The 11021-nt window shown below is 57.2% G+C and overlaps 1 protein-coding gene across 1 annotated transcript; it reads left to right on the forward strand.

Annotated features, from left to right (window-relative positions):
• The first annotated feature begins 1365 nt into the window (after positions 1-1365).
• Positions 1366-10773, forward strand: SRM (spermidine synthase). The gene is made up of 8 exons (XM_031962871.1): positions 1366-1637; positions 2472-2592; positions 5604-5696; positions 8160-8313; positions 8678-8761; positions 9126-9271; positions 9952-10074; positions 10396-10773. Exons 1-8 carry the CDS (start codon positions 1495-1497, stop codon positions 10411-10413), a joined length of 882 nt encoding a protein of 293 aa, XP_031818731.1. The 5' UTR covers positions 1366-1494; the 3' UTR covers positions 10414-10773.
• The last annotated feature ends 248 nt before the right edge of the window (positions 10774-11021 follow it).

The following is an 11021-nucleotide window of genomic DNA, read 5'->3' on the forward strand; positions in this document are numbered from 1 at the left end:
TAAAACTTACCTTCCAGAGTCTGGGGATCACTGCCATTGCTCTCTAGCAATAATCTTTTCAGCCTTAAAACCTATCTCTTGTCTTTAAAGGAGAAAGGCTAGACTCCTGAGTGCAGTCCCGAGCTGACATACAGAATGTTTACCACATCCCTGAAGGCTCATCCCTTAGGAGGGACCCAAAGGGGAGGGATTCCTCTGTGGGAGCGGGACCCCAAAGGTACTCGATGCTGACGTGAGTTCTGCCATCCTAGACAGTCATCTCCGTCGGCTGCAGTTCCTTGGCATTATAACCACATGTCGGGTAATTGCATGTTTTCAATTAACATTTTAATTTTCTGTTTCTGAGAAGTTTTTGGGCTTTCAAAAAGCAAAAGGTTTCCAAGGGAAAAGCCGGTTTATCAAAAAAATATGATCTCTTTTGGTGTTGAATATGTATGGATGTATTTTTCCTCTTCCAGAATACTGGTGGTAAAATTAGAAACGCTCATTTAGGGGACTTGAGCATCATTTCCAAACAAACACCCCCAATTATGCGTCCCCACGTGGGCAAAGCTCTCGACGAATCTCAACGGGAGGAGGTGGGAGGGGGAAAATCGGCTGTTTTTTTAATTTTTTCCGCTGAAGTTGCAGGGCTCGATTATGTTTAGGCAGGAGAAGCAGCCCACTACCCCCACCCATCAGGGATAAATCCTTTGGGTAACCGTCCTCCCCCTCCCTCCCCCGGCGGGGAGCTGGGCCCATTTCTCCTTGGTGCCGGGGGCCGAGTCCGGAGCGGGCGCCTCCCCCCTGGCCACCGGGCGGGAGGAGGCAAGCCAGGGGAAGCCCGGCCCCTTCCCGGTTCCGGGAAAACAAACTCCGTTTCCCCTCCCCCCCCAGCCCGGCACGGGCCACATTCCTGGGCGCGGTGCCCGCAGCGGCCTCGATAAGCACCACTAAGTGTTGCAGCCGGTCCGGGCTGGGCCAAGGCCCAAGGCCTGAAGGGGTGCGGGAGGCCGGCCAATCGAGCTCTGGCTCCGGGTTCCCACCCGCTGAAGCACGGGGGCTGCCTCCGGGGTGCTCGGGGCGCCCGCCGCCCGGCCTGGGAGCTGGCGGGGCCGGGCTGGCCGGCCCCGGCCTCGGGACGCGGAAGCCCGGACAGGGTCCCGCTCCCGGAGCCCACCTGCTTTCCCCTCCGGCCCCCACGTGGCCCCACCGAAGCAGGCAGACAAACGTGCTAGCGCTGACGGACAGCCCGCTCCAGCCACTAGGCGCCCGAGTGCAGGCCCGCGGACCAATAGGCGTGCGCGGGGCCCGGGTCCCTTCCAGACTAGCTGGTTGGCCCGCGGCCGGCTCCTCGGCGGGTGGCCCGCCCCGGGACGCCCCCGCCCCCGAACGCTGGCCGGGCCGGGCCCCCGGGTTAGGCTGCGGCGCGGGCTGGCGGGAGGGCAGACGGGCGCTCGCTGCTGGCCCCGTTGTCCTGCGGCCGCCGCGGCCTTCGCATCCCCCGGCCCCGCCATGGAGCCCGGACCCCCCGCCATCCGCGAGGGCTGGTTCCGGGAGACGTGCAGCCTGTGGCCTGGCCAGGCCATGTCCCTGCAGGTGGACGAGCTCCTCCACCACCAGCGCTCCCGCTACCAGGAGATCCTGGTCTTCCGCAGGTACCGCGGCCCTCCTCCGCTCTCCAGCCCCGCCGGGGCCAGGCTCCCACCTTCCCCCGCCCGCCCGGCCCGGCCTGGCCCCGTCCCTCCGCCTGGCGGGACTGGCCCCTTCTCCCTCCGCCGCCCCTTCCCTGCGCGCTCCCCACTGCTCCCAAGCCCGCTCCCCTCCGTCCCCGGCTCTGCCCATCCGCGTCCATCCCAGCCCCGCTCCCCCCTCTGCCTCCCAAGCTGCGCTGCTGCTGCTTCTCCCCCCCCTCCCGCACCCGTTTTCTCCTTGGCTCCGAGTTCTTTCTCCTACCCCCGGGTTCTTCCTCCTCCCCGCTCCCACCGGCCACCTCCCATTTCATCTTCCCCCTCCCCAATCCCTCAGACCCTCCCCCCTCCCCTCCCCTTGGGTTCCCTTTTAGCCCACCTCCTTTTCCCTTTCGCCCCATTTTCTTTCTTTTCTTTTCTTTTCTCCCTTTTTCCTCCCTCTCCTTCCTTTCCCCTTTACCAGCTTTTAAAGCCATTCCCCTTAAAGGCTCTTTTTACCTCTACAAAGGCGGGAGGGGGGGGGGGGGTGTGGTGGAGAAAGCTCGGGGCTGGAAGCATCGAACTCCTGTGCTAGGGGGTAGCCCAGGCCCACGCGGCTTAGAGACCTGCCACGTTTGCTGGTCCTACCCGGGACCAGCTGGCAGCTGTTTGTCAAAACTCCCAGGGAAGTGAAGTAGTTGTCTTGGGGGGCAGGGGGGAGGGGCAGGGAGGGATGGAGGGGGTCTGCTTTCTGTGTATCACTGAGGTGCCCCTGTGGCCCCTGACACGCTTTCCTTGGGGGGGGGGGCGGCGCTTCTGCAGTAAAACCTACGGCAACGTCTTGGTGCTGGATGGAGTCATCCAGTGCACAGAGAGGGATGAGTTCTCGTACCAGGAGATGATTGCCAACTTGCCCCTGTGCAGCCATCCCAGCCCACGAAAGGTAACGGGCCAGCGTGCATGAGCCCCTGTGTGGGGTGGGCGAGAGGGTGTTCCCCCATCCCTGCAGTTAACAGGAAGAGAGCTGACTCTGGACTCCTGAGGACCCAGTCTCTGGTTCTCTCTCAGTTCTTCCCCGCCAGCGTGATCCTCAGCAAATCACCTCATCACACCAGGTCTCACCAGATTGTGTCCAAAGTTCCTTCCAGCTCTTGGGATTCCGTGACCTTATGAATCTCTCACTATCCAGCTCCGGGTGGTTGTAGACCTATTAAGGAGAGCCTAGAACCCAGACTTACAGACTAACCTACTGCCCTCTCAGCAGGTTGCTCAGGACCCAACTCTGGTTTCTGGGGCCGTTCACCCCATTCTCCCAGCAGAAGAGAAGGGCCAATATCTGGGAGAGATCTAGGGTTCTGAGAGTCTGAGCAGGGACTCTGAGCACCTGGGCCCTCTCAGAAACCCTCCTAATGCAATTAAGAGGGGGACCTCTTACGGTAAAATGGAAAGACTCACTCTTCCCCACTTTTCAAAATATTCTTTCCAAATGAAATTACATAATCCGAGGGGGAAAGAGAATTTAGCCTGCTGGTTGAGTCAGATCTGGACCCTTATAAGGGGAACTATAGATCAAGGGTCATTGATTTAGAACTAGAGGGGATCTCTGATGATCTCCACTTTTGACAAATGAAGAAATCGAGATCGAGAGATTTCAGTGACTTGCCAGGCCATGGTCTGAATTTACCAGTTTCTCATTCAGCAAACATTGTGGGACAGAGCTTGCTCTGTGTTTACTTAAGAACTTTTCGTACCTTGTTTGATGTCTGTGTTGGCTCAGGATCTGACTTCCTTCTGGGCCATCCTGAACATCAGGAATAGATGTGTCTGTGGAGTTTAGGATCTCGGAGCCGGATGGGAATCGAGTGGCCGTCTCGGCCAACCTGTACCCAGCCACCCAGTGATGTTTCAGCCTTTACTTGTAGGACCGGGGAGAAAATACTGGCTTTGGAGCCAATGAATTAACCCCTGCTTCAAATCTTGGCTATACTGCTTAACGTTACTTGTGAGATCTTGGGAAAATTACCTAACTTCTTGAAAGTTCAGCTTGATCTTGTTGAAAATGAAATGGGCCCAGCCAAATGGGCTCACTATCTCCTGAGGGGGGAAAAAAGCAAATCTGGCATCAAGATTAAATTGGTGTCTACAACCTACTTCTGTTCCCTGGGGTCCAAAGGGACCTAGAGGAATTCCTCTTCCCTCCAACAGCCTTTGCCAAATCCTCAAAGGCAGCTCTGATGCCTCTTCCCACAGTCCTCTCTTCTTCAGGATCAACATCCCCAGAGTTTTGTCATCTCCCTTCAGCAGCTTAATAAATGCTTGTGATCACCTTGGATCACCACAGGTGTCCTCAGTAATGAAAGCTCGACTCCAACCCTAGTCTGGTGGGGCAGAGGGGACACTTGCCTCCTTGTTTCTGAATTCTCTGCCTCTTAATGCAGCTGGAGGTCACGGTGGCTTCTTTGGGAGGTAGAGAGGCGGCAGCTGCCCATCCCACTTGTGGGGGCATCCAGACAGCCCCCTTGCCTGCTTTCCCAGCTCCAGGATCTCCAGAAGCATTTCCATCTTCTGCTCATGTGACTCCGGATCAGGGAGAGAGAATATGGAAGGATGAAGTTGGGGGCTATCCCAGGCCTGATAGTCATTGAGCATTTATTAAGTGCTTGCTGTGTGCCAGGCCTTGTGCTGAATGCACAATACAGAGATAAAGAGAAAGAAAGACAGGTCCTGTCCTCAAGCAGCTGTCCTTCTAATGGGGAAGACTGTACAGAAAAGCAAGCTGGGAGGGAGAGGGAGAAGGTTTAAGCCCCTTCCATCACCACCCCAAGGCCAGGTAGCCTGTGGAGAGAGGCCGGCCCCCAGTCTTCTTCCAGGGCCTGACAGCAGGTCTGGTGTACAGGAGGGCAGGATCACTCTCAGGAGAGACCTTGCAAATCACCTCGTCTGACACCTCTCCCCCCTTTCCCCTGGACACTTGAGGAAACTGAGGGAAAACTGACTTTCATGAAGGAGCTACAGGCGGTTTGTACTGAGGGGCTCTAGCCAAGATCAAGATCAGTTCTTCTGAGCTTTGGAGGGTTAACTTGGACTTGTCACTCCCTTCTCTGGGTCTCATTTTCTTCTCCTGTAAAATGGACACAGGGTTAGATGTCACAGAACCTGAGAGCTGGAAGGGACCCCAGTCTAACTGATACCTGAAAGGCATCCTTCCCCACTCTGACTGGGGCCTGGACTGAGACCTGGAGGGGAAACTAGAAGCCAGACTCCCGGGGTCTTGGGTCTTATTCTGCTTTTCAATGAAAAATGTCTTTCTTTCCACTTCCCTGGAGAAAAAGAGAAAAGCTGAGCCTGTCACATACAAGCTTAGTGCCCCGGCTGGGTCTGCACCCTATGCCCGCCGCCTCTGCCCGGAGGACGACCCGCTTCGTCCTCGGGCCTGGAATCGGCTGCTTGGCAAGGGAGGGAACTGAAAGTCCGGGTTAAGAGGTGTGCCCGTGGTCACAGAGGAAGTGGCAGAGATGGGTCCAGAGCAGCGTGTCCCAGGCCGGGCTCTGGCACTGAGGAGTGGGAGGGATTCTGCAGCCTGGCTTAGGGCAGGGCTCCCACTGAGCATCAGCGCCCTTGCTCCGGGGTAGCGTGCTGCTTCCGGGGCCTCCTGACTCATTGCCTGGTAGGGAGGTGAGTCAGTGAAATGAGAAGATCCAGGGCCCCCTGAGCAGCAGCCCCCTCCCCCACTCCATCTCCAAAGGTCCGGGGGTGGGCTGGGCTTGCTGGCTCTGGTTTGCTTACGGAACTCCGGGGCCTGGGTAGCCAAGGGGGCTGCCTGTAAGCAGAGATAGAGTAAGGCACTTGCCCTGCTGGGCCCAGGTTCCTGCTGGAGGGCGTGGATCTGAGGCTTTGCCCTTGGAGACCCACATTTGTCCCCTTCCCCTCCCATTTTTATGCCTCTCCTTCCAGGTGCTAATCATTGGTGGTGGGGACGGGGGTGTCCTTCGGGAAGTGGTGAAGCATCCATCCGTGGAGTCAGTGGTCCAGTGTGAGATTGACGAGGTAAGTGACCTTCCTGGGAGAGAAATGGGCCGATCACGAGTCCCTCTTGTCCTTCCCTCAGCATATCCTTTGGGAGCTGAACCGCTACAGCCCCGGGACTTCCCCCAGGCCTCCGTGGCTCCGGCAGCCAGTCAGCAAGGCCTAGGGGCTTCCCTGTGTGCTGGGTCACAGCATACAGGATGCAACAACAACCGAAAAAGGCCACAATAAACTTAGGTTCCACTGGGGCGATGATGTGCAAAACCAAGGGCAGTATTGTGCTCTGCCATTCATTCGGGTTCCAGTGGACCTGGAGTCAGGAAGGGCTGTTGTTCAGTTATTTTTGTTGCATCTTACTCTCTGTAACCCTATTTGGGGTTTTCTTGGCCGAGACTCTGGAGTGGTTGATCATTTCCTTCTCCAGCTCATTTTACAGATGGGGAAACTAGAGCAGACAGGGTAAAGTGACTTATCTGGGATCACACGGCTCGTGGTTGGCCATTTCCTTCTCCAGCTTGTTTTACACTTGAGGAAACTGAGGCAAGACTTGCCCAGGGTCACACAGCTGGGAAGTGTCAGAAATGGGATTTGAAATTGTGTCCTTTTGAGTCCCACACTTAAAAAATAATATTAATAATGAAATAAAAGAACAATAAACTATCTTAAGATTACTTAACTCCTTTGGCCACTCCTTTTTGGAGTAAGCAGAGTAATCTCCCTTGTGATTGTGTCCCTTAATCCGCAAAGATATTGACTGCCCTGAGTTTGTTTGCCTTGCTCTGTGCCCTTTCCCCAAGACCTTTTACAAAATTCCCAAAAGGGACATGCCTAAACTTGGGATGTTTCTTAATATTTTTCAGCTGAACTGAAAAGGCTTTTTATATTTCCCCAAAGTACGAGGTAATTTGGGATGTCTGTGGAAATAGCCACTGGGGAGAGGATTAATGGTGGTGGACATGAAGAATGGGCCATCCACAGGGTTGTATTGAGGCAGTTAGGAAACTGAATTCACCTGGTCTGTCTGGGGAACAATTGACGTTTTAGAGCTTGTTTTTAAGGTTGCACAGGGTTTTATCTCACTGGATCCTTGCCACACCCGAGGTGGGATTATTGGCCCTTTTGAGGACTGGGGCGGTGAGAGGTTTTCCCAGGGATCACCCCTAGTAACCATCAGAGGTGAGACTTCTGGTCTCCCCATCCCTGACTCTCTCCACAGTCTTAAGATTGGAGCAAAGAAATGACTTGCTCAGGATCACCTGGGGATTGGGTTGCGGGGTGGGGGCAAGTTCCTTTGAATTCCCCAAGGTTTTCTCTCCAAGAAACCAGCTTGGCTGGATCTTTGCTGCCTCAGGAGTTGGGGAGGATGAGTCAGCTCCGGTCCCTTTCTCTGAATTCTTGTTCATCTTCTAATCCTGGGCTGGGCCTAGGCCGTAGCATCACCTGATGGTGGCTGAAGGGTGAGCCCTGCCCATTGCTGGCTGGGCAGGGGAAGGTGGTGGGTGGAACAGTCAGTTTTTTGTTTCCTCTGTTTTGGGCTTGAGAATTGAAAACATGTTGGGAATTGGGTCAAAAGCCCTGATTTCACATCCCGGTCCCACCACTTACTAGCTCAGCATATGGGCTGTTGAGTTGAAGCTCTGTAGTTTCCCTCCAGATTGACCTGGAATGCCCCCACCCTGAGGCTGTTCTCTGGGCCAGGAACATTCCCCCTCTCCCTTCCCCCCCCCAAAACAAGCTTGTAGTCACCAAAGGTATCCAGGGGTCATAGTGGGCCCAGTGCCAGACTCGGAATCGGCAAGGGCCGAGTTTGAATCCTGCGTCACTCACTGGCTTTGAGGCTCTGGACATGTCATCTCCTCATCTATAAAATAGGGATGATAGAGCCTGCCCCCGAGGTTACCAGGGCTATGGTGTGCTCTTTAAAGCCCCGTAGAAGTGGGAGGGCTCCCACAAGGAGCACTCTGTCCAAGTCTGGGTGTGCTTAAGGTGGGCACGTAGCGCGCCCCCCCCCCCCCCAGGATGGCAGTGCCCGAGAGCGGGAAGGGTTTCACTTCCATCTTGGAACCGCATCGAGCCCAGCCCATAGGAAGCACATTCCATGCTCAGTGGGCAACTGGATAACCCTGAGCCCTTCTCCCCCACCCAGGCCCCCACAGCCCCCGGAGGAAGTTCTCTTCCTCCCCCGGGACTCTCCTGATTTCCTGGGTTTTTGTCTCCACGAGCACAGCAGCGTGTTGGCTGGGGGCCCATGGGTTTTGCACGTGTGTGACAGCGTGTCAGCCGGGAGGCTCCTGTACTCTCATATTCACACTGCGGCGGCCCGTGTGTACCTGCGTGTGCACAGGTGCAGCCGCCGGCTCCAGGGGGCTCCCTCCCTCTTTCGTGGGGGCCCTTGTGTGGCTTGGCCCGAGGATTGGCTTGTTGTCTGGAGTCTGGAGGGAGGGGCTGGCGCTGTGGGGACTGAGACCCTGCCCTGTGTCCCAGGACGTGATCCAGGTCTCTAAGAAGTACTTGCCGGGTATGGCTGTGGGCTACTCCAGCCCGAAGCTGACCTTGCACGTTCGGGACGGGTTCGAGTTCATGCAGCAGAATCAGGACGCCTTCGACGTGATCATCACCGACTCCTCGGATCCCATGGGTGAGCAGAAGCCGGCCTTGTCTCCCCCGAGCTGGGTGCTGCACTGGAATAGCGATGGAGCCCGGGGAGGGGGCAGAAGGGGTCCCCGGCCAAGAACTCAGCCCTCTCCCTCAGGAAGGGAGGTGGGGCCCAGAGAAGCAGGCCCAGCCTGGGCAGTGGCTCCGGGGGGGGCCACTATCTCCCCCACCCCTGGGCTTCTGCCCAAGTCCTGCCCTTGGCCTTTCTCCGGAGGGGCGGCCTTGGCTCCCCGACCTCAGACTAGGGTAGATCTTTCCCCTTCCTCAGCCCTCGTTGCCTCCCTGGCTCCCCCACTCCGGGCAGGTACTGGCAAGCGTGGGCATCTCTGGCTTGTCTCCTGTGTCAGGTCCTGCCGAGAGTTTGTTCAAAGAGTCTTATTACCAGCTGATGAAGACAGCGCTGAAGGACGACGGGATCCTGTGCTGTCAGGGTGAGCTCCGGGAGAGTGTGGCCCCACAGGCCCCGGGAACCCCAACCCCACTGCCTATCTCCCTGCGCACGAGGCTAGTGTCCAGTGCAGCGGGTAGGATGCGGGCACCTCTTTGTAAAATGAGGGAGCTGGAGTCTGAGCCTTCCTAGCTCCAAGCTTCAGGTCCCTTGGGAAGGCTCAGCATTGGGGCGGAGATGGCTTCAGTGACATGGCTGCAGTCCCAGCATGGCCTGGGTGAGCTCTCTCCCTGACAAGGCGACCTCTCCTCCCCCTGCTTTCCCCATCCCCAGGTGACCCCCTCCCCCCCCCCCTTCTCTCTCCCCCTCTCCCAAGGGAGCCCATCTCACTCCCCCCCATCCCCCAGGTGAGTGCCAATGGCTGCATCTGGACCTCATCAAGGAGATGCGTCACTTCTGCAAGTCTCTGTTCCCCGTTGTGGAATACGCCTACTGCACCATCCCCACCTACCCCAGCGGCCAGATTGGCTTCATGCTCTGCAGCAAGACCCCGGTAAGCCCCAGACCTCACTGCTCTTGCCACCCCCGGGGCTCTTCGGGTCAGCCAGAGAGGCAGGAGAAGGAAGCTGCTGTTCCTGGGACACGGCACAGAAAGGCCAGGGGGTTCGGGGAGCTGGGGCCTGGGAATCGATCGCTGGGCCCCTGGGCTGCCTGCTCTCTCTGGGCCCCCATGTCATAGCTGGCAAGCTGGGCAGCCCGGACAGTGCGCCAGAAGCCAGGGGATCCAGCTGGCTCCAACTGAGGCCCAGAATCCTGGATGGGCTTGAGTAACTTGTCGTAATCCCTCCTGTCCAGTCTGTAAGATGAGAGCTTGGGCAGGCAGCCTGGGTCTGCCCCCTGCTCTCGGCCAGGGCCTTTTTTGGCCCCAGATCGTACCCAGAATCCTCTGGTCTTCTCTTCCCTTCCTGCCCCCTTCCACCTTTCTCTCCTTCCCGTCTCACCTGCTCACCTGTGTCCTCCCAGAGCCTCTTCTGCAATATGTGGGCACCAATTTCCTCATCTCTGAGACTAAGAGGCCGCCTGGATGCATCCATCCCCATGCACCCCACGCATCGGGCCTCAATTTCCCTGAAGTGCGGGGAGCTTGGCTGGGCGGCGGGAGTTGATGGAACACCGGGGGGTTTTGGGGGCGGAGGACTGAGGCCCTGACTCCCCCACCCGTTTCCCACTCAGAGCACCAACTTCCGGGAGCCAGTGCAGCAGCTGAGCCAGGAGCAAGTTGAGAAAATGAGCCTCAAATACTATAACTCGGACGTCCACCGCGCAGCCTTTGTGCTGCCCGAGTTTGCCCGCAAGGTAACGCCCAGGGTCCCCAGCGGCAGCAGCGGCAGGTGCTCATAGGGTCTGAGTTCTAATTCCCAGCTCTGCCGTCAACTTCCCCAGGCAATCTTGGGCCAGTGATTTCTCCGATTGACTCTTCCATGAAATGAGGGAGGTTGGATGGGACAGGGGGTCCTCTCAATTACGTCTAGCTCCAAATTCAAGTTGATGGACCTCAGGAAGAAAGATGGAAAGACCCCACCTCTTGTGTGGGCTCTTCTGGCCCTCTACTTCTTCACCCTCTACCCTCTGACCTTTCGGCTCCTCTCCCATGATCCTCCTTGCTCTCTTCCCCAGGCCCTGAGCGACGTGTGAGGAGACCTCTGCCTACTTTGGTCTCTTCCAGGGACTTCAAGCCACAAGCGCCCATTCCAAGATGCCCCTCTTCCTGCTCTGAGGGCATCGACTGGCACTCGGCACCCCCTCCCGATGGAGGACCTGCCCCTCGCCAGCCATCTTGCCCGCTGACCAAGTGTTACCGAACCCAGGACATGATCGAGGGGCTCCCCGTGCCATGCTCTGCTGGGCGGGTGGGGGGAGAGTACAAGATGTCTGTATGTCTGTCTCTGTCTGTCCAGTCTGGTCAATCAGCGTCTCTTATATTGATCATCTGTGTACAGAGCGATCCTTCTCACCTCTAACAGGCCCCTCAGCAAACAGTGTATTTATAACTGAGTCCTTGTTGGCGTCTTTGTTTGGGACCCTCAGACCTTTCCATGAAGTGTCCGCCAAGACCGATGGCTTGGGGCTTTCCCCGGCCCCGGGCAGACAAAGGTTCTGATTCCCTGGGGCTGGGTGGGGGGGACCTCGAGACCGCCATATAAAGGCCACACGTGGCTTCAGTGACCCTTCGGGTCTGAAACTATCACCTTATGATTCCCCCTCGGTCCCTGCTGTGGCAGAACAGATCTCTGACACGCCTT

Source organism: Sarcophilus harrisii, chromosome 3, assembly GCF_902635505.1.
Source record: "Sarcophilus harrisii chromosome 3, mSarHar1.11, whole genome shotgun sequence".
NCBI classification, from domain to species: Eukaryota; Metazoa; Chordata; class Mammalia; order Dasyuromorphia; family Dasyuridae; genus Sarcophilus; species Sarcophilus harrisii.